Consider the following 24,050-nt stretch of genomic DNA (forward strand, 5'->3'; position numbering starts at 1 on the left):
AGTCATGTATTGGATTTGAAGGGAGCAGGCTCTGCAAGACGCTCTTCTTCCCCTTCCTCTCCCTGGTCACTTCCACGAATGCTCTGGCATTTTCCAGTTGCTCCTAGTACAGTGTTGTGGTGATATTGTTACTGTAGCAACAGCAGCAATGGGCCTGGCTTGTTAGAATAATCATAGTCCGTTACTTTAACTTTCCTCATGTACACAAGCAACAGAAGGTAAATAAATGGTGATTGAACATTGCAGAGCTCAGCCAAGCCTGAACAGAATTTCATGAGAAAACAAAAGACAGTTTAGCCCTCAGGGTTTTGTCCTTGCTGGATTTCAAAAGTTATTCAGATTTTAGTGTTAAATAATCTAAATTTAGGATTCGCTACCAGTTCCCCATACAATAAAGGGCTGCATTTAATTTTGTCTTAAGTCATGTGGCTGAAAGGAAAACGTTTAGTTCCATAATGTGGTACCAAGCAGGATACCGCTACAGAAATCAAGTAATGCCCTAGAAATTTAAATGTATTAGCTTGTTCATGAATCACGTTTCCTAAAGATTGTGAGTTATTCTTAATGGACAAGGCAAATTAAGTATATGGAGTTTGATGGTGCTCTCCAGCACCTTTTGGTATCTCTTCTCTGGGAAATAAAGGTCATACAATATTTGTAAACCATTTTTCAACTACAAACATTTACCTTGACATCCTGGTTTCACTCTCATCCCTTCCCTAATTTCAAATATATTCTGTCTGAAGATCATTGGTATTGCTTTACTCTGACTTGTCACATCTCTAACACTAGTGTACTTCCAGCTATAGAGTGAAGAAAAATCTCCTGTGTATTGTTGCTTTAGGAGACAAGGGAGTGTTGTGGCTCACTATTGCTTTTATGTTGCCAAATAGTGTTTAGCAAAGCATACAGAAGAAGTTACACCAGTTAGTGTAACCAGCCAAATTTTTAAACCACTTATCAAAGTACTTAATAACAAATGTAAAGTAGTTGAAAGTAATTTAAATAATTAACGAAGGGATCTAATACTTTTAATAAAAAAAAAAATACTAAAACCCCTTGTGGTGGTTTCCATTCTTGTTTACTTCTGGATAATAGTGTTTAGTGGCCTGCGAAAAGCATGACCAGATACTGGTCCACTGTGTAGTACCAAGACTCTTAATTTGGGCTGAAAAGAGGTGTTATCTTGCAGAGACACCATGGATAGCGTGAAGCAGAGTGCTGCCTTGTGCTTGCTGCGTTTGTACAGAACTTCTCCTGACTTCGTTCCCATGGGAGATTGGACATCCAGGGTGGTGCATCTTCTGAATGACCAGCATTTGGTAAACTTATGATAGCATTATTTCTTCTGGGATCAGACCATTCAGTGGTCTAGCCCAGTCACTGTAGGGGAAATCATAGTTTCTGTTAATACAGTATGTTAAATGAAGGAAACTATTTAAATTGCTGTGAGACTAATTCATATCCGCAATTTACATTTTTGCATCGCTGAGTGTTTTTTAAAATATAAAACACAGGTTGAATTGCATTTCTCCTAAAGGGAGAAATAAAGATACCCCATAGCCTCTCTTTTAATCAGTTATTGGTTATACTAATTCCTGAGAGTCACGTCTAGAATTAGAGAGACCAGGTGGGTACAGTAATATCATTTATTGGACCAGCTGCTGTTGGTGAAAGAGACATGCTTTTGAGCTACACGGAGCTCTTCTTACTCTGGGAAAGGTACTTAATGTCTAGAATTAGTCAGTATTTAGACCTACATCAGTAAGGGGTTGGCATTCCCATGTGTTCTACTGTATGCCTGGTTTTAAAAAAAAACTCGTGTCCCATATAATTGTGTGTGCACGTGCGCATGTTTCACAAACACCTAAAAGCTCCCCTTGTGAGGACTGTGGTATAAATTAAGCGCTGATTACTATCAATATAGAAAAATGACAGGACCCTGAAATCGCAGCATTGTCATCCTGGGTGTGGATGTGATTGCATATTGCTGTTCAGTAATTTTAAAACAGCAGTTAGCAGTGCATATAGGGGTACTTAAGCTACACTGAAACTTAATAATCAAACCATCTGAAGTTCCCATTTCATGATAAGTGAAACATAATAGACAAGATGTTTGCAGCTAGCCTGCTGTCACAATTGGGGTAGGTATCCTTTCTTCCATGCTCCTCTTGCAAAAGCAAGATCGCTCCTTCCTAGCTGTTTGCTTTCTTCCATTGCATAATTTGTTTTTACTGACCCTTACTTGGAATGTATATTTGTTTTAGCATTCAGAATTAGACTGAAATACTGCTTTTCTGATCTTTGATAGGGCTACTCTTAATAAAAATGTGGAGCACCATCAATGCAAGCAAGGCATAGTGTAGCATACCACTGAAAACACAGCAAATGTGTCATGCAGTAGCAAACATAAATAGTAATCATTTCAGCTTTTGGCGAAAAGGGAGGGTTACCAATTCTGGGGCCGTGTAGTGGAGAAATTGTGGATAAGAGGGAGTATCCAAGAAGTCTCACTACCTTTCCTTTTTCTACTTGGAAAAAAATTGACAAAAGCCAGCTAGCTTATTTTAAGGTATCACTTACCAACTGTGGATTAATGTAAACTGGATTTTGGGTTTTAGGCTTAATAGTATACACTAAAGAAGATGATACTAAACTTAAGGATAAATTTGGGTGTCTGGTACATAACAAATGGCCGTCTTTTTCATTTGAAGTTTTTAAACAATTTCAGATGTAAAATATTTGATATTTGAACAAAAACGTTAGTAATTCTGTTTTCCTCCAGGGTGTGGTTACTGCTGCTACCAGTCTTATCACTACTTTGGCACAGAAGAACCCTGAAGAGTTTAAAACTTCAGTATCTTTGGCTGTCTCTAGGCTAAGCAGAGTAAGTCTCTTATTAAACAGTTGTAGTAAAATGTAACCAGGGCTGTTTAACTTTCTAGATCAGATTCACTTGGACTGAATTAACAGACTTGGGTTATAGTCTGCTCTGAAACAGACTTGCTGTATTGCATCTGCAAGTGATTTCAATCTCTGTTGAATATTAATGTTTGCAAAGTACTCATATAGCCCTTCTTACGTTAATATTTTATTGGTCTGTTGCTGATGAACTGAACATCCATTAACATTTCCTCTTGTCGCCTATGTCCTTAAAGATGAAGAAATCCACTGGTGCATAATTTAACTGTAAGCAGTGACATATTTTATTTTACTATTTACTACCATTTATTTCCCCTTAATGTCCAGCCAACTTCACATTGGGAAACCATTCTATTACATCGTGTTTAGACACATCAGACATTTGAGCCAGTTAAGTACCCACTCCTCTAAAAGAATTGCCAGGAATTCTGTGTCTCCAAAGTGGCAGATTTCAGATCTCCATTTGTGCAGTCTTTCAATGGACTTCCCAATATTGCTGGCTAATTTATTTACTCATTGTTTCAGGTTTGTTCTCTTCTCAAATGTTAATACCCATCTCCAACATATAAGAGGGGCAATTGTTTATTGAGCTTCATGGCTTAGGAGCTCTGGCTTTGCACAGGAGGTTCAGTCCATGGTAGAGAATTTGGCCTTTGAAGGGCCAGACTTAATTCCAAAACAGATGATGCTCTTCATTTGCTGAAGGATTCACTGGCCACATTTAATTTCATTGGGTCTAAACCCCAACCTCTAGAAAGAAACACTTCAAGTATGCTTACATCTGCAGAACAGCCTAGGGGGCGAGCTAAGTGGCTAGTTCACTTCCAATCAAAGACTCACTCAAATAAGACGTTTTAGATTACGGCTTCCATTGCATGGACCTGTTTGTGATATACAACAGTACACAAGTGTCAGGTCTTCTGTTCTAGAGAGATTTATCATCCCAAGCTTTCTTTCGGTTGCTTTTCTAAGCTGGTGGTCAAGGACCCAATATATACAAACCCACCTATTTTGTGTTTATTCCTGAGGGTCTTACACAAGATCAGGCAGTACTGTGAAAAGGTATTAATAGTACCTGTGTAGCAGAGACAATTTTGGTTCACTGAGATACACAATCTGTCTGCCACCTAAGATCATTGCCTCTGATTCCAGACCTTGTGTTACCAAACAAAAGGTCAATTTTGTACCAGATCTGAATTCCCTCTGTTTCCCAGCCTTGCTGTCGGATGGCGAATGAACCTAGAGAAATCTTGTTCTACATAGGTTCAAAATATTTTGATAAACAGTAGAAAAGATTCTACAGTACAAACTTTTGTGGCAAAATGGATGAGATTTTCACCTTGGTATTAGAGGTCGTGAACTCCACAAGGCACTTCTGTATCTGATTATTGAGGTCTTCTGATTTTTTGGTTTTAATCGATGAACACTGATAAAACACCACAAATGCAAAAAAAGAAAAAGAAAGAAATTGATGTTTATCCAGTAATCACCAGAAAAATACAAAAAATGTTTACTTGTATCTGTGGTTTTGTCTACACAGAGCAGTAATGTGGACTTCTAAAGTGTCTAATGTGTTGTGCATTCATTAGTCTGTGTAGACCCTGCTGGTGTGCACTAAAGGTTATCTAGTACATTTTAACATAATTCTGTTTTAAATAGTACTACTTTAAAGTAGACTAGGGAACATTTCAAGGATTACTCTATATACAAAGAGAGAGCCCTGAAATACCTGAATTTTGAATAACTAAAAAAACCTCAAAATTGCCAAAAATCACTCTCCCAAAATGAAAGTAATAAATCCTGAGAAAGAGAAGCCCTGCTGATTTTTTTTTGCAGTATCAATCTGAAGCATATGAATCTATCCAGGGTTCAATTTGCCACTATCCACCATCCGCTGGTACATGGGTGCGGGATTTTTTTTTTTCTCACTCATCTGTTCGTTTTTGAACAAACACTTCTCAGTCTTTATTAAATTAGGTTTCTTTAGTCCTATAAAACTAAATATAAGACATTTCTAATTGGCGGAGTTATTGATTACTGATATTGATACAACTGATATTCTTCAGTGTTTTATTTAGGTATATTGTATTATTTGCACATTAATCCTTATTAGGTGATTTGTTCAGCCTATTAAAAATGAAACTTATACTTTGCCTTTATATACTACTAAAATTTTTTATGTCTAACTGTAAGTTCATTTACACATTGTATTGGTACTTAAAATGAATAGTGAACATTTTCATAATGTCAGATCATCTTATGAACTCCTGTCATTCAGATGCTGATTATTTGTGTTTTTACAGATTGTGACATCTGCATCAACCGATCTCCAGGATTATACCTATTATTTTGTCCCTGCTCCTTGGTTGTCTGTAAAGCTTTTGAGGTTGTTACAGTGCTATCCACCTCCAGGTAATGGGGTAAAGAATCGTGTTAGTTGCCAACACTGTTCCATGCAATGTAGGGAGTCTTCTAATTCCACCCTTATGCTCATAGAGTTCTTCTGTAAATTTAGTGCTGACACCAACAATATTCTTCTCAATTGGGGAATAACTTCATCTGAAGGCAAGGATGGGTATTTAATCAATAGTGTTGAGCAAAATGAAGTTGTCCAACAATTTGTCTTGTTTCCTCCAGAAGATGCTGCGGTACGTGGTCGTCTCACAGAATGCCTGGAAACTATCCTTAACAAAGCTCAAGAGCCCCCAAAATCTAAGAAAGTGCAACACTCAAATGCTAAGAATGCTGTGCTATTTGAGGCAATAAGCTTAATTATACACCATGACAGGTGAGTCTACTACTTGTAGAGCAATGCTTAAGGCTACCATGCTTGACATTGTCCTTAACATTAATTTACCTTCTAATAAAATTCAGTTTCATTTTCTATTACCATCTCCTGAAAATTACTAGCTTTAACCTGCTATTTTATTATAACTGTCTCAGTTTAGATTTTAAAGAGTACAGTTGAACCCAGGTCACTTGAAAGAATATACACAAAGGACACATGAAATATATAAAATCATATTTATTGAGCAAGAGTATAGCTTTCTCCTCATGTAAATGTGTACCTATAGGGTTATCTTGTAAACTTGAAAAAATAAAAAATAAAATTATTTTTGCAGTCCACTCAGTTTGATGTTAGACTTATGCTTAAGCTGACTGCACACAGATATTGCATGCTCACTTGCTTGAGAACGGTTTTGACTTCAAAATGGGCCATCATTTTAGCTTTTGCTTCTTGTTCGCATTTGAACAATGTATAACCATAACTCTGCTGAAAAACACTATTCAGTTTGTACAAGCTGAATCTGTATTATCCATAGTGGAAGCAAAGTCTTATATTCACCTTTTTAGCTGTCTTTGCTGCTGCAAAAATGCTAAAATTCCAAGCAACTGCAGCAGGTCTACTATTTCTGAGTCCTAGTATAGATGAAAATCCATTCTAATAACACTTAATTGCAAGAATATCTATATGGAGTCTTCACTGTATATGCTATATATATTTAATTTCTTCAGTCAATTTCAGGTACTTAATTTGTACTTAATTTAAAAACTGAATAACTGCCTGGGGGCCAACAAGGCTTCAGACAATCTGGGCTGGGCTGTATCTTGGATAAACTTCTTTATTTGGCAATAAAACTACATTGTTTCTGCTTTAATATCAAGATGTATCTATCAGGGTTATGCTTTGTAGGTGGCCTGAGCAGCCCTGTGTAGCCTCCTGGGATCCTGTGTTCCATATTTACTCACCATCACAATAAAATACAGGTTTGATATTTTTTAATGTGGAAATTGCACAGGATGTATCCATGAAGGAGGAAAACTGTTTTTAATCATCTGGTAGTGAATGGGAGGAGGAATGCATCTGTGTGAGCCCTGCATTCATCTGCATAATGTAGGGAATTACATGCCTTAGTTGGGGGCAGCTGGACATACTTCGATTGGAACAATACTTGTGGCTATGGAATGTTGCACCAGAGAATTGATTGTTTTGATGTTTGAGAAATAGCCCCTGAATTGGTGGATCTGGGCCCTGTTTCTAGTCTTAACCCACTTCTATAATCTAGAGAGAGGCTATGAATGTTTACAATATCTGAAAACTTAATTATCTCCTGCAGTACATAGATGTGCACTATCTCTGTAGGGACACTTAAGTAGTTTCAGTTTAATTCTTATTCCTTTATAATAAAGCCAATTCTGATGTGCGCTACTCTTGTGGAGTAATTACCTAGTGTTCTTATAATATTTTTCTAATTTGTTGCTTTTTACCCTTTCACTTTCTCTCCTGTTCTGTGCAGCGAGCCAAACCTGCTAGTCCGTGCCTGTAACCAACTAGGTCAGTTCTTGCAGCACCGGGAAACTAATCTGCGTTATCTAGCACTGGAAAGCATGTGCACGCTTGCCAGCTCTGAATTTTCCCATGAAGCCGTGAAAACTCATATAGAAACAGTTATCAATGCATTGAAGGTAAATATCAAGCGTTTAAAAATTCTGGCATATGTTCTGCATCAGTTTTGAATCTGTTGCTCTTGTGCTAAGCTCATCAGTGTTCTTACTTCTCAGAGTAGTCGTGTCATGAGTTTTCTTACTTAAGCCACATGATAATAACATTCAGCTGTCAGGAGACAAGACTTGAAAAGGAAGGAAGCAGTAATCTGTACTGTATATTCTTGCAGGTTTTTATCAGTGGACGGATGTTTGAACTGCAGTTGTGCCTAGAGTACTGGGGTTTGAGGCACAATTGCAATTCAGACATCCACTGATTAAAAACCCGCTAATGAATTTAACACACGGGCAACAGATTCAAAACACAGTACAGAATTGGTTTTTATCAGATATCTTGATTTCTTCAGTGTTTTTCTCCAGTAGCACCTCTGAAGTATATTAATAATTTTCTTCTAGATTCATAAGGTGGGCTACATGCCCTAGTTTGTCACAGCAAGTACCCTTAATGCATTTAACTGCAACTTCCATTAATGCTGAATGTCTGATTTAAAACCTCCAGATAGCTAGTTAATTTCCCTCTTGTTCTGACAACTTGACAATTTTAGTAATGCTTATTAATGTCCCATAAGGTGGCAAATGCTTTGTTCTGTACAAAAAGGTAATAGGCCATAAGGGTTAAATGGGCCAGTACTATCTCTGCATTACTTGGTAGGGTACTGGTTTGATATGTCATTTTATACTAAGTGCCTTTCCTGTTCTCCAGGCCCTTCTACAAATTTTAAAATATACAGTAGAAAAACAAAGTGCACTAACTGTGAAATAACTTTTACACAATAACTCTTGCCCAAAATAAATAAATAGGCCTCAGCTAATCCCTTCCCTAGACGCATGATGGAGGTGGGAATGAAGCAAGCAGCTTGTTTTACTGGAAATACAGTGTACTCCTAGGTTCTTGGTTGCAGAATGAGCTTGCATAGTACCTCTACGTAGGAATAACACAGATAACTGTGGCAATTGTTACAGTCAATCCTTAACAGTAATTCAGTGTTCAGTATGGAAGCTGTATCTCTTCAGTAAATTACATAAATTGCAAATGGGAACTGAAGTAATTTTGGATTCTCTTGCCTGTCACATGATTTTCCATAGAACTTCTACTTTGAGTGAACATTATGGCTTCTCTTACAGACCGAAAGGGATGTGAGTGTAAGACAAAGAGCAGTAGACCTCCTGTATGCCATGTGTGACCGAAGCAATGCCCAACAGATTGTCGCCGAAATGCTAAATTACTTGGAGACTGCTGATTATTCCATTAGAGAAGAAATTGTGAGTTATTTGTGCCCCCTTTGCCAATCTCAATTAGCCTGTGTTGGAAAACACAACATGCTGTTGGATGTTGTGCATTCGCTCTCTATTAAAGATATTTTCAAGGTAGCAAAAATTTAAAAAATGTGATCTGAAAGGTGGTTGTAGTCTAATAATTTAGACTTTTTATTGTTAGAATTATGTGTGTTGTCCTTGGGAGGAGTGTGATATTAAAAATGAAACTTTATTCTCAAATTCTGGATGGCGCAGAACTACGTACTGTACTGTCAAATTTCCTTCAGTGGCCTCAAGAGTTGTATTTGTTAGATTAGTGTTAAATTGTACAATGTACAGCAGAACTCTAGTTTGTTTAAAAACTTAATGTGATTAAATCAAAGTGCTAATTTGTATAGTATGTATGTAATACTCTAATTGTTGCAAAACCTAGAACTGTCTTTCAATCCCGAGTACTTCTTGGAAATCAATACTTTATATGAGGTGAGAGTTAAAGTGGAGGAGAAGTGCTCAGGTATATTTTCTTGGCACCCTAACCATGCTGGGAAGATTTGAGTGAAGATTAGTAATTGAAATGTCTATTCTTTGGTACTTGATGTAGTATTAAATATTGGCCCCCAGAACCCACTCAACAGCTATAACCCTTTAAGGCTTTACCCAGGGTATGAGCGTGTTTTATATGCCGGTAATCTGGGAATATTTTCCTCTGTACAACTGCAACAAATTGAGTTCTCTGATCAAGAGTCCTTAATTGGCTGGTTTAAATTCATCAAAGATCTCACTTCTTGTACTGTCCTATTCTGTCAGCAACCTGGATTAATTTATTAATTATACAGCTCAAGGATACCATAGTCTGCTTTAACTTGTTTACTCTTCTCTCAAGAAATGCTGTTATAGATACCTCATCTAGATTGGGGTATATCAAGCTGTCTCCAGGCTGCTGCGCATATAACAAATGCGCTCTGACTTTCAGATACACAGGTCTTAAATGGTTCAAATCTTATTAACTATATTTTTCTACATTGTTTGGCCTGCCTTTACTAAGGGCCCAAGTGTATATTCAGGCAAAACTGACACTAACATCAATAAGGGTTTTATTTGAGCAAGGATTTCTGGAACCCTATCATTAGATACTACTATGTTTTCTACATTCCTCCTTGACTCAACACTTATTTCAGTGAACAGCGCTTCACAGTAACTTCTTGGCTTGGATCATGCCTTTTAGCTAAGGATACCCATTTATTATAGATTTCTTTAGATTTACTTCAGTTTTTTGTTTTGCTCAGGTGCTGAAGGTTGCAATTCTAGCTGAGAAGTATGCAGTGGATTATACCTGGTATGTGGATACAATCTTGAATTTGATTCGTATTGCCGGGGACTACGTCAGTGAAGAGGTGTGGTACAGAGTTATTCAGATTGTGATTAACAGGGATGATGTGCAAGGATATGCAGCAAAGACAGTCTTTGAGGTAAGAATGACAGTTTTTATAGTTCCAAGACAGAAAGACCCTATGTTTCTGTATGGAAGTGCAAACTGCACACAATATTATCTAATTAAAAACCATATTCTCATTAGCCATTCCCATGATATGTTGATGGCAATTAAATAGCAGGGCTTGAAAGAGAAGAATGACTTCAGTTGCGCACTGCTGAACCTTTTGTGTCTTGAATCAGTGGATAGTGTTGCCAGAGACCAAAGTCAGTGGGAAACCTCTATTTCTGATTTGGTTTTCCCCTGGTTTTCATAGGTAATGCCACAAGACCTGGAGGATTTGTTACTTCGAAAGCTTCTATTTTCAAAGTGGGTTTTACAAATACCTTTCTGGTGATATTGATAGTCCATGCTCTTTAATCAAAGTACATAGTACTTCTGAAGGTATTTTATAAAGGTTATATCGAATAAAAGTGAGACTTTAGCAAGTTTAAAACAAACAGCTGATTTCCTCCATTATATTAGATCAGGGGAGGGCAAACTTTTTTTGGCCTGAGGGCTGCATCGGGTTTCAGAAATTGTATGGAGGGCCAGTTAGCGGAGGCTGTGCCTCCCCAAACAGCCAGGCGTGGCCCGGCCCCTGCCCCATCCAGCAACACCCCCCCCCCCCCCCCCCTGGTTCCCTAACCACCTCTGGAATCCCCACCCCGACCGCCCCCCACTGCTCTATCCAACCCCTCCTCTCATTCCTGAATGCCCCCCCTCACCCCCAGGGGACCCCTGCCCCATCCAACCACCCCTTCTCCCTGACCGCCCCCGGAACCCCTGCCCCTGACTGCCCCCTGCCGCCCCATCCAACCCCCCCTCTCCTTCCTGCCCCCCAGGACCCCTTCCCCCATTCAGCCCCCCTTTTTCCTGTCCTCTGACCGCCATGCCCCCTGACCACCACCCCGAACTCCCCTGCCCTTTATCCAACCCCCCCCCCCCCACTCCCTGCCCCCTTACCACACTGCCAGGAACACCGGTGGCTGGTGGCGCTACAGCCGTGCCGCCCAGCTGAAGCCAGCCACACACCATGGAGCACCAGGTCAGGCCGGGCTCTGCCCGGCTGCCCAGAGCATTGCGCCAGCGGCGTGGCGCGCTGAGGCTGCGGGGGAGGGAGGAACAGCAGGGGAGGGGCCAGGGGCTAGCCTCTCGGGCCAAGAGCTCAGGGGCCAGGCAGGAGGGTCCCGCAGGCCGGATGTGGCCTGTGGGCTGTAGTTTGCCCACCTCTGTATTAGCTGGTATCAACTTCTTATCCCTTTTTTACATACAGTCAGATCACCCATACAGAAATGTGTTGAATTGCTTTTTTGGTTTTCAAAAACGTTGTGTTCATTGTTGTACCTCACCTATTCCATTCTATGATAGTGGAGTAAGGGACACAGCATTAGGGTGCTGCCTGCTTGGAAGCAAGGCGACAGTCATGAACTTGCACCCCAGATTACATATGCCGCATAGTCTCGCAGCTTTCTTTGCCTCCTCAGCTTAGAAGCATAGAGTCTTCACATTCTTTCCTGCTGTCTTCCTCCTGCGTCTCCTTCTATTCTTGCTGTTCTGTTGGGGCTCCATGAAATTATGGAAAAAATAAACAAAGACAGAAATGAAGTCTGAGGCAGCTTCCAGCATGGGGGCTGAGCACCACCCCTTCGTGCAGACTATTGTATCAGATACTGTAACTCTCACCTCCTGGTGAGTGAGATGAGATGCTGAAATGGCAGTTATGATTTCACTGGCTCTGTAGTGACTCAGTTGCTACTGGATTTTAAACCTGATGAGCTTAGTGGTTACTCCCCACTCCCAGTGGACATTGCCTGAGATTCCAGACTTGTTATTTCTCGGACCTGTGGCTTTGGCAACCACCTTTTGGCTTTGGCTTGCCTCACGCTTAGTCTCAGATCTGGAAGATCTTCATCACTTGCTGTGACACCAGGGATGCTGCTGCCTTGTCTCGTTAACTCCAGTATGCTGGGACTTCATAGTTGAATTTCAAGAACAATCTCAAAGACCCTTAATGCATTCAGTGATACCTTAATGGGATATGACTCTCATCCTGCAGGTTCTGATGGGTGTCCTGTTTTGAGTTCTGCCTTATTGCTGTGACCTTGTCCAAATGAGGTAGTTGAACTTTCCCATTTCTTCTTGCCCACCTTTCTTTCCAGAAAGATGGATTTTCAGCATCCTTGGGGATTCATTCCAAAGAGGAATACTGGATTCCCCCTTCACAAACTAGTATATTCACCCTTATGCCTATGACACAATGCTGCTCTTGTTTGGATATTGATCATGTTCTCGAGTTCAGAAGAAGCTGAGCAACTGTTTCAAGGCTGTAACAAGGGAAAGGTTACAGATTAATTTAATATTTTTAGGTGGATCTGAGGTCACACTTAAGCTGGTATGCCTCATCCTGAGTTTTAGAGGCCATTTAGCTAGGGAAGCCTTCATTCACAGATGAGAACTTTCACAATTTTTTAGCTCCTTCTTCCCAGTAGGTGGCACCATAAAACACTATCCTATAATTCACTGTTGTAGGATGGGAGAACAGGAAACTAACAGAATTACCAGTCAGTAACTTTTCCTTGCCCCATTGCTATTTCTTTTGTATGTACTGCTTACATATGCATATTCCACTTTCTACTCATAGGAGATAATGTGACCTGGCAGCTCTTTGCAATCCCGTGCAAGTGTTTTGTGGTTCACGCTTGAGGACCTTTTCCCTAAAAGTTGCAGAGTAATGTAGCATCACTATAGTGATATTGTCTAAAGTAGAATAATACAGTCTTTCTTTTGGTCATTGATCCTTGATTAAATTCTTTGTCCAATGGTTTTGACTGAATGGTCTTTTACAGGCCCTTCAGGCACCAGCATGCCATGAAAATCTGGTAAAAGTAGGTGGCTACATCCTGGGAGAATTTGGAAATCTAATAGCTGGTGACCCAAGATCTAGGTAAGAACACCTTCTAAAACAGACCACTTAAAATACTATAAGATTCCATGGTAAACAATTATAGTGAATTCTCCTGGCTCTCTCAAATATTACGGTCACATACAGCTGAGTGTTGAACTGTTATTATTAATTAATGCTTATGTATTATGATATCAGGAAAACTGAACAAACTGTACTTTTTTCCCTTAAGTCCTCTGATTCAATTCAACTTGCTGCACTCCAAGTTTCATCTGTGTAGTGTCCCCACCCGTGCACTGCTTCTGTCTACCTACATCAAGTTTGTGAACCTATTTCCAGAAATCAAAACTACCATTCAAGATGTACTGCGCAGTGATAGTCAGCTGAAGAATGCTGATGTTGAACTACAGCAGAGAGCCGTTGAATACCTGAGGCTCAGTACCATTGCTAGTACTGATATCTTGGTAGGTGCATAGAGTTAAATATGGAAAAGTCTTTGCAAGTGGTTGACTATCAAATACAATTCTAGATCCTCTGTCTGGGCAGGATTCTACTTAAATGTTTTAGTGGATGTTGCTTAGTAAATGGACTTCCCAGAACTTTGTTAAGATGAAGTTAAGGTTGCCCAGCACTGTCTTATGCCATTCTAGACGATAGAGTTCTGCTACATTCCAAACTTCTGAAAATCAAAAAATGAACAGATAAGGTATAATGCAAATATAAATTTCTGAAATAGAATAGAGTTAAGGTGCATGCCACTCTGACAACCCAGCTTTAACTCTGCTCCTTGGATCTGGCAGGAGTCATTGGAATGGTTTGCTAAGAGTGGAGCTATAGTAGGTAGACTTGAAGGGGCTATGCTAAAGTGTCATTGTGTTATGTTCCACTGATGTGAAGTGCAGCATTTATCTGCATGTACTCCAGCAGTGTTCATTGTTAGGTGTAGCTGTTTTGAATAGTGGAGGGATTAGTTGGAGCAGGTTGACAGAGCTGCTACGTTAAGATGAAGAGAGCTGCATATGCATCTTGAGGAGTTGACTCTTCTCAGATTTGAGATCTTTAGGTTGTGTCACTAATGATGCGCAGAAGTTTTGTCATGGGGATTGTCAGCAGTCTGGTGACATACAAGTCTCCAGTACGAAGTGAGATGTAAGTGAAGGCAATGTCTGTGATGTCCTCATGACAAAGGTGAAGGAGTGGTAACATTTAGCAAGTCTGGGGCGATTTGTGGGGAGTGACCTCTGTATGAGTGCAGGCGAGGTGTAGGTAGCTCTTGTTTTGCTATGCTTGATCTAAACCAGAGTTTTGCCTCAGCAAAGAGAAGGTGTTAAACTTTGTCTTGGAGTGCTTATGATCTGTTCCCGAACTGTTGGGTAACATCTCTAAGGGTAAAGTGGTGGTATGTGTTGAGGCATTACTCAGAGTTAATGTTGGTTTGCAGGGGTGGTGTATACCTTAACTCTGTGTGTTTCTTAATTTTCAGAGCTTTTAGTGTAGCTGAACTTGATGTCCTTCAATGGCCCAAGGCAGCGCCAGGCAACCTTAATGCTGTGTCAAAGTTTTTAGGCAGATAAATTCCTTTCTCCCCCCCCCCCTTTTTGTTTCTGCTCTGTCAACATTTTTGAGCTCCTAAAGAGCAACAGTTAGAGGCATGGAATTTCGCTGAAGGATTATAGTAAAAATATTTTCGGAAACTCAATGTTTCATCAAAGTGCTAGACATTGAACTGGGTTTAGAAATCAGTGTTTGGATGATTCCTTACATTAAGGGGTGGTCTACACTGAAAAGTTACATCAGCATAGCTACCTCTCTCAGGGGTGTGAAAAACCCACATCCTGAGAGATGCAATTAAGCCAGCCTAACCCCTTGTGTAGACAGTGCTAGGTCAATAGATGAATTCTTCCGTTACCTAGCGACTGCCTCTTGGGGAGGTGGATTACCTGCAGAAGTAGCTCTCAAACTGGGGGCATGGAATGTATTCTTTGGGGGTATGGGGTGCAAAACCACTAAGCCTTCCGAAAGAAGCGACTGGAGAGCGGTGGCTGCTGGCCGGGCACGCAGCTCTGAAGGCAACGCCACTGCCAGCAGCAGCACAAAAGTAAAGGTGGCAATGCCATAGCATGCCACCCTTTTCTGTGCTGCTGCTGGCAATGGCGTTGCCTTCACAACTGGGCGCCTGGCCAGCAGTCACCACTCTCCACGCTGCCTTCAGAGCTGGGCAGCCATATATGTACTTGTGTGGCGGGAGATGCTACAGGCACAAAGAAGGGGGGCGCGATCAAATAAGTTAGAGAACCACTGATCCTACAGCAATGGGAGAACCCCTCCCATTTCTGTAGTAAGTGTCTACACTGGAGCACTACAGTGGCGCAGCTGTGCCACTGCAGCCTTTGAGTGTAGATGTGACCTAAGGGATTTTTGTGTTGGTGTGTGCTAGCCCCTCAATAGTTATGGCAGAGCACAGCCCTAATGGGTGAAGGTTGTTAAAAGGGTAGAGCCCCTGCATTACTTCGACACCCCTTGCACGTTCCACCTCAGAACTCCAACCCCGTCCCACCCCGTTATACTCCCTTGCTCTACACCAAAACAGTTAAGAATCTGAATGTTAGCGTGGCTGTGTATTAGGAAGCTGTTGAGCAAATATCCAGTGATGACTTGCCTTCGATCACAGTGGATTGAGGAGCATAAATCATGATGATCACATTACTCCAAATGCTTACTGCACAGTCTTTATCTTCTATATCACTGGTGCTTATTTCATTGACTGCTTCTAAAGTGAAATCAGAATCTGCATGTGGATTTTGGAGCACTTTAAAATATTTTAAACCAGAACAAAACTTCAAAAAGGAGCCTCCATAAAATGCAGGCAAAGAACAACTAACTTACGTAACACAGATTCTCCAAAAACTTCCACAAATTAGGACTTGAACTCACAGTGCATGAGTGTTGCTTAGATTCAGTATCCATAGCATGTCACCTTGAGCCACCCAATTACTGTGACAACAGACAGCCTGCAAACCCTCTAGTCTTGCTGCATGTGTGTATTTCACTGTTTTGTCAGTTTAGGTCAACTTGACCTGGAGCTCTAAACTTATTAACTCTCAATACTGCTACTCCAAAGGCACATGGGTGCTCTGAACTACTGAGATAAATCCCAAGGGGTGATATCAGTTTGGGAAGGATCAAAACCAGGTGATTTTTATAAATGTGATGGGTTTTTTTAAGGCGATTGCATCTCAGGAATCGCTTGTGCAAATGACCCTAAATTTGGATCACAAACCCTACTGTGCATCCCCATGAGGCTCAGCAAATAAATCAGAGTCGGCTTATGGCTTTAAAGCACTTAATTCTTTTAAACCGTAAGCAACTCTCAACCTTAACTATAGCAGAGCTATTGCTCTGCTATAATGTGCTGCTGACTGTTGCGTAGGTGGTGGATTTCTGTACTCTGCCACAAGAAGCAATGCTATAGTGGTGTATCCTTTGAAAGGTTGGGATGATGTTCTGTTTTCTTGCAAGTGTCTACCTGTCTGAAGACACGTGTGTTGTATTGAAAACTAATATTAGCTTATTTCATGGCAAGGCAACTGTGCTAGAAGAAATGCCTCCATTTCCAGAGAGGGAGTCATCCATTCTGGCTAAGCTGAAGAAGAAGAAAGGCCCTGGCACAGTTACTGACCTAGAAGAGATCAAAAAGGAGAGGAACTCTGATGTGAATGGAGGCACTGAATCCACCCCTGTTAATGCCAGTACTGTGGTATGTTTCTTTAAGTAATTATACCACTTGTGATAACCAATCTAATACCAATTATGATTTTCTAGGAGGGAAATGCAGAGATTCCTTACATTTTGCTTGTTCAGTGACTTGTATTGTACATTCACGGTTTCTTAAATTTGAGGCTCCTGATGTTTGTATAAAGTAGCTGGAAAAGCTGTATTTTAATTCTAAAGGTGAGGGAAGTAGTGGGTAGAATTTGCAGAAGTTGAAGTCAGTGGGGGGCCAAATTAGACCAAGACTGTGTGCTTTTGATAATCTGTGTATAGTTAAACATATTTTAACAGTTTCAAAGTAACATTTTGAAAAGAAAAGGTTGACATTTTCTCATTCGTGGGATAAATTTTGGACAAAGTGTGTTTGAATAATCAACTTCATTAACACTCTTAGAGGCTAATTATCTGTAATGTAGTTCTGTGAAACATTTAAAGCTAGATGTTCTAATTTTCTCTAGTACAGACTGACTTTTACCGGTTTATTTTTCTGTTTCAAAGTATTCAGGACACTGCTGGACTTTTTTGTACTTAATGTAATCTAACGTAGATGTACTTTAAACTGATTTAACCCTTACTTATATTCATTTATATAAAGTCATAACTTGAATTAAATTGGTGCACATTTTAAGTTTAAACAACATCAATCCTGGGCTTTTCCTGATCTGTATCTACCAATTATGCTGAATTGCAAGGTGGTTTTGTGATGGAGTGCTGTCTACTCGACTAACTAAGATGAGATTCATTACCTCTTTTGACTAAAAGCAAAACCAAAATTTGTAACTATTAGGATTAATTTTCTAAGCTTTTTAACAGTCTATTCTTAGTCTTGTAACACATTCTGTGCCCATCTTTTTAATCGCTTCTCCTTTTAGACTTAGTGAAGATACTATGCTTTCCCTATTGAACTCTCATAGTGAATGGTACAACTCCACTATATTTGAAAGTTAGTGATCCAAGTTTTCCATCCCAAGATGATGATGTCTTCCATTTTCTTCTGAATGGATATTAAGCCAACCTTCTTGCATACTGTTTCTTCCACCATGCAGTGTTGCATACTGAATTGTTAGGGAGGAGTGCATGGTAGGGAGAGGTTCCAAACAACATCTTTCTAATCAACTAACTTCAGTTTATACCGCTCTACCCATAGAAGAGCTTCACTTATTTCTTATTGCATAGAAATATAGACTGAGGCGGAACCTGTTATCTTCTGAAACTCTTTTGGTGTGATTCTAGTTTAGACATAAATAAGCGTCTGCACCTAACTTAAGTGTGAAGTATCAGAGGGGTAGCCATGTTAGTCTGTATCCACAAAAACAACGAGGAGTCTGGTGACACCTTAAAGACTAACAGATTTATTTGGGGATAAGCTTTCGTGGGTAAAAAACCCCAATTCTTCAGATGCCTGGAGTGAAAACTACAGATACAGGCATAGATATACAGCTTTCGTGGGTAAAAAACCCCAATTCTTCAGATCCAATGAGTGAAAATTACAGATACAGGCATAGATGTGCCAGTATATCTATGCCTGTATCTGTAATTTCACTCCATGCATCTGAAGAATTGGGGTTTTTTACCCATGAAACCTTATGCTCAAATAAATCTGTTAGTCGTTAAGGTGCCACCGGACTCCTCGTTGTTTTAACTTAAGTGTGTAATACCAAATCTGCTCCTGCAGTTCTGATATTTGGATGCATAGGTTAAGCACATGTGAATAGTGGAGCACACACAATTCTTGGTTTTGTTGCTGATTACTTGATATTTTATTCCATTTTTTTTCTGCATACTGTTGAAGGCCTTGCCTGATTCTCCACTTCAGGGCTCACTGGCTGAACTAGTTACTGGGCCCAGACCTCGCCCTTCTCGTCTGAATTCTTCTCGTTTAGCCATCCACAACCTTCAGACAGGAGTTCCTTGTTTGTTTAAAGGATTCTTCACTTCTGAGGTCTTTTAATTAGTCCTGTTGCAGGCATGAAGTCTTAAAACTTTTTGCTTTTTGGTGCTTGCAGTTATTCATGACAAGGCCTGCGCTACTTTGGGAAGTGGTTTGGGAGTGAATTATTAACATGCATGCAAATTTCAGTTTAAATATCCAGTTGTCTTAAACACTGATATACAGTCAACTAAGGAATTCAAACTTTTCATGAATAATCAGATACTTACTATAGTGAATTGTTTCTAAATCCTCCTGTTGCTGTAATTTCTCATGTTCCCCTGCTCTCCATTATCTGATAGATGTCGCTATACTTTCCTGGGTTTCCCTCATAGCTACTCTGCAAATACTAGAAATGTCACCAAACTAGAGTCCATCCCATTCAAGACCTTCTGTTCTCTTGCAGGGTGAAATTTGCACAATAGTTTAAAACCTTGGCATTGCTAGGCTACCTCTATTGTTTGGTAATTGCAATTTCCTTTTGACATAAGTGCATTTGGATATTTCAGAATTCCCAGTAAGGCAGGATCTTACTCTGTTGTCTTTATTTTTCCCCCCCATTAGTATATACCTAATACTAATTTACAGTCACTTGCTGCTTTTCTTCCCTGGGTAAGGGAAGTAATAAACATTTAACCCAAGCCAATAAATGCTTTGCGTGCGTGTCTTTAGCATAGCATTGATATTCATTTTTCTGTTGATCATGTTAATTCCCTTCAAATTTTAACATGGTGGGGTTTTTTTTAGTCTTTAAAGAGAAGCAATAACATGGAAATTTCCCCCTAACTTTGTCTTTACGTATAATGGGAGTTTAATTTGCAGCACACTTCTTCAATAAATTAGCTTTTCAAAGTGGATTTAGAAGACCTCTTGTGACCACAGATATATATTGGCCTTGATTTTTTTTAAATATATTTTTGAGGGGTGGTACCCAACGTAAGATGCTTGTCCTAACATAATTCTCAAAATGAGAGCCACACTCAAACTGAGGCACCTTTAAGGTGTCTCAACTTGGGCACCCAAAATCACGGGTCACTGCTGAAAATTTTGACCATCAGTGGTGATGAAGGGTATGAGAAGTGTTGTCAATACTGTATATATGTGGTAAGGTTGAAGTTTTTAATTGTATTAAACTAGATGGACCCAAAGAGAAGTTGTTGGTTTGATTCTCCACTGCACCCAGGCTCTGTTTAGGAGACTGACAGCAAGTCAGTCCTAGCTTGCTGATTCTCAGCTGCCAAGCCCCAACATAAATTAAACCTGCAGGGGGCAGCATAGACTTATGCTGCTGGTGAAAGACCAAGGATCTTATTCCAATGTAGAATTGGGTACAGTGGTGCCTTGTTCAACCATGCCATCTCCCATGCCGCACCCTTGACATCCACCGTACCTCCCATTATGCAGGAAGGGGTATGGTTCCAGCACAAAGGTGGTGGAGCTGCCAGTGTAGAGGGAAATCTCAATGCAGAGCTTTAGCTGCTTCAGGTTTGCTTTGTGAACCAGAGAATCTGTCCCAAATAACCATTACTGATTTTAAAAATGGTCACTTTTAAATGCTTGTGGCTTTTTTGAACTTTACAGTGGAATCACTTAAAACTTTAGGAAAAAAAATAAATCTAGTTCTGTTTAGCACATCTTGTAAAGTTCTACAAGAAGGAAAATATTTCCTTTCCAAATAAGTGTAATAAGGCCCCAATTTAACTTTCATTATCATCACTATAGAATCACAACTTGCACACCTGTACACATTGTGACTGGGAGTTTATATAAGTAAATTGTCCCTATATGTCCACTTATTAATATCTTGCTTTTCTAGGAGAGAGTTAACTACCTTTCCCTCGATCTCCTTCCCTTTGAGGAAGAGGGAAAATTCCCAACCAACAGTCCAAGAAATAAAATTTCCTCAAACTTTTAATGGCAGATTCTCCATCCACTGGAACTCCTCGTTCATTTTACTTCCTTTGCAACTTAAGTGTTGGTGCTCTGCTTGTTTTGGGAAATCTTGTACTAGATTTTATTTCCTTTCTTAACCAACTTTAATTTAGGAGCACTCTGGTTTCTGGCTTATTAGTCTCAATACTTCTCTTTTGAGTGTGTGCATGGCTTCAGAACTTAACATTCAGGTATATGAACAAAGAGCTATATTTTGTTAAAAGGAAAGGGTTTTTAATATTCAGGAAAACATCAGTTTTAGGCATCTGGGTTTGTCAAAATGTCCTGAAATGTAGGTTTACACAATAGTCTGTCATGTTGGGACACAAAAGTATTTTGGATTAGAGTTGTGTAAAGTTGGAGTTTGCAAAATAGTACAGATTAAATTGTACTGCTTTTAATGTTCAAAGGTGAAGGAGGGAGATAACTTAACGCACCCTAGTTCTTCTTGATATCTGGTTTACAACCGGCTTTATGGGAAGGTAAAATCTAGTTATGGGAAACTAGTAGTTTTTTGGCTATGAAACTACCTGTCTGAGGCCATTTAAAGGGCAAGGTGATAGCCACATGTGGAAGATGTCTTTATTTCCTACAGACAAAACTATTTTAAAAATCTGAGCCAGTCTTTATTGGGGAGCGGGCGATGAGGCACAGTTGTGTTTGGGCTTTGTATTAGTATATATGAATTAAATGCAACTTTAAAGTGTTCCATTTTATCTTCTACAGTCTACTCCTTCTCCATCAGCAGACCTTCTGGGCCTCGGTGCAGCTCCTCTCACCAGCTCTGCTCCTCCCCCTTCCTCTACTGGCAGTTTGCTGGTGGATGTATTTTCAGACTCTGCTTCTGTGGTTGCACCTCTTGCTCCTGGCTCTGAAGACAATTTTGCAAGGTAGTTAAAATAATTCTCACCTGAGTTGGGAGTAGGTGATGCCTCTTATCTTCCACCTTTTCTACTCTACCCTTATGAAGAGTACAAACAGCTGAAACTTCCCCCCCACAACATAGCTTTGTCAGTCCTACTTAATGTCATGTGAAGGGAATTCATATACTGATATAATCACCTAAGGGCAAGCCTAAAGCGTGTTATTTTATGCTTAATATCCAGATTATATTGAGTACAGTAAGACTTAAATGCAATGATAAGGTTAGTGGATAACTTTGGGCCTGGCCATAAACGATTTCTATTTTATTGCTTTCAGTTTTAGGTGCATAAGGTAAGCTGTTCTTCCATGCATTTCAATATCAGGCTGTAGGTATTAATGTATTAGTTTGTAGTAGTGAACTGTTATTTCACATTTTGGATTATCTAGCCTAAATTGAATAGAATTCCTTTCTTATTCCTATGCCATGCAGGACTCTAGCGATTGTGTCCTTGCATATGTAACAAATCACTGTTGTTGGGCCGGGGTGGGTAGGTTATTGCTAATTTGTCTCTCTGTGACAGCAGATCTCCTAGAGCTATTAAACATAGTCTGTCCGAATGCATTAAACCAGTCACAGACCTGAAGGCATATTTAATTTGGCTTCTATATATTGTTTATGACCTAACTACAGTCAATGGCCTCATTGTGAAGAAGCAAAAATAACTTTAAACAATGTCCCTTGTATTTAGAAGTACATATTATCCTACATTCCAGCATACCTTTTTAATTCAATGATCAGTAACTGCTTTTATTGATTTGTTACCAGCCTTTTAGGTGAAGTTCTCAATATAAAGCTTTCAGGCACTGTTCACAAGACATTAAATTCTTGGGTGTCAGTGTAAATATCATGAGAGGATCCATCTTACTGCTAGCTTTTTCTAGCAGAATTCTAGCATGTTAGCAGAGCTAATATTAAATCGAATATGTAACCTGAATCTCTTGTCATTGAACACTTAACTATATTCAAATGTTTTTCAGCTAAGACTGCCTAGTCGACCAGGGTTTTTTGTTTTTTGTTTTGTTTTGTTTTTTTTAAATTCCCACTGTGTCAAATCTCTGCTTATAACATCTACTAAACAAGATTTAATACTACTATGGACCAAGTCTTTAAAGTAATGAAGGGCAGCTAAGCCGTTGCAGTATACAGCCGTCATGCTTTGTGTTCCTGCTGCCCTATTAAGCATAGGGATAACTATGTGCTCCAGCACAGCTCTGTAAAATTGCCAGGAGAAAGTACCGGCTCAGGCACAATCTACTTGCCTGCAGTTTGCTATGGTTGAAAAATTTCATCCTAAAACATTTCATTCTTGCAAGATAGTGGATTGTATTAAAGACAAATTTTAAGTGGCTCATACATGGTAACCTTTAGTGTGTGGCAGTAAAGTTAAATGAGGTTTTAGAGCTGGCATCTGCTGTACCTCTTCTCTGTCCTTTCTCTTCGTTTTTAGTGTTAGGCTAGTAGTTCAGGAGTGATCTGCAGAGGTGAAGCATTAATGCTTTATATGTGGACATTTGCTGCAGAAAAATTACTAGCATTGCTGACCCCTACCCTGTTTGCAGTCATTGCATTTGGTAAAGTGCTTGTCTAAGGTAGTTACTACCTAGGCGTCTTCTACAGTAACCTCTGCCACTTTTCCATAAGTAGTAAGGTGGGATTAAGGAGGAAATCTGTTACTTGGTTAAGGGATGTTCTGGACAGTCTACCAGTATATTTACTGTTGCATAATTGTTCTAAATTGTTTTGGCAATGCTTGTTCTTTCATTCAAGCAGTGCAGTTTTTTTCGAGTTTGAGAAAAGCAGAAGTGTAACTAGAAATGCTATTAGTGGCAATGAGGACCTGGCATCCGTATGCAGACTAATGAAAGTTAATGGGCGTTCTTAAATATGGACTTAATCCAAATTTTTTGCACAATGGTGCCTGGACTTAGATGTCTAAAAAGGATTTAGAGGCCTAAAGTGGTATGATTTTAAGTGCTGAACATTTCCACTCTTATTGAAATCAGTGGGGACTGCAGGTGTTCAGCCCCTCTGAAAAATCCAGTTGCTTAGATTGCTAAAGTAATTTAGGTACCTAACTCCAGGTGTCTTAGTTCAAAAATGTAGGCCTTGGTGTGTCATATCCCAAAGTGCTGTTCTGAGAGAGGAAATAAAGGAAATGACTAAGCTCTCTTTTTTTACTAACTTCTAACTCTTGCCATCTCTATTGCTACCTCCTTTCTTCCTTTGTGCTGCTTGAATTAGCCCTGACCTGGCTTCATCTGAGGTAGTTTCTGAGGAACCAGCTGATACTGTGCATGATGCTGATGAGCTTATTCACAAGTAAGCAATACTAAAATCTTGCAAAAATGGGCAACTTCCAGAGCATTATCACAAAATAATCAAAAATCACAAAGCAAGGGATTAAACTAAGTATTAACCCACTATTTTTCAA

General features: G+C 39.7%; 1 protein-coding gene across 2 annotated transcripts in view; it reads left to right on the plus strand.

Annotated features, from left to right (window-relative positions):
* Positions 1-24,050, plus strand: part of AP2A2 (adaptor related protein complex 2 subunit alpha 2) — an 88,881-nt gene that overhangs the window by 52,083 nt on the left and 12,748 nt on the right. Inside the window, exons 5-16 of one of the 2 annotated variants that reach the window (XM_065402477.1) lie at positions 1,193-1,322; positions 2,786-2,887; positions 5,226-5,334; positions 5,560-5,710; positions 7,221-7,389; positions 8,554-8,691; positions 9,972-10,154; positions 13,006-13,103; positions 13,294-13,525; positions 16,645-16,818; positions 21,421-21,584; positions 23,861-23,938. In XM_065402477.1, coding sequence (XP_065258549.1) covers positions 1,193-1,322; positions 2,786-2,887; positions 5,226-5,334; positions 5,560-5,710; positions 7,221-7,389; positions 8,554-8,691; positions 9,972-10,154; positions 13,006-13,103; positions 13,294-13,525; positions 16,645-16,818; positions 21,421-21,584; positions 23,861-23,938 — 1,728 coding nt within the window. The remainder of the gene's footprint in view (positions 1-1,192; positions 1,323-2,785; positions 2,888-5,225; positions 5,335-5,559; positions 5,711-7,220; positions 7,390-8,553; positions 8,692-9,971; positions 10,155-13,005; positions 13,104-13,293; positions 13,526-16,644; positions 16,819-21,420; positions 21,585-23,860; positions 23,939-24,050) is intronic. The other variant, XM_065402478.1, reaches the window with a different exon arrangement.

This window comes from Emys orbicularis, chromosome 4 (assembly GCF_028017835.1).
Source record: "Emys orbicularis isolate rEmyOrb1 chromosome 4, rEmyOrb1.hap1, whole genome shotgun sequence".
NCBI classification, from domain to species: domain Eukaryota; kingdom Metazoa; phylum Chordata; order Testudines; family Emydidae; genus Emys; species Emys orbicularis.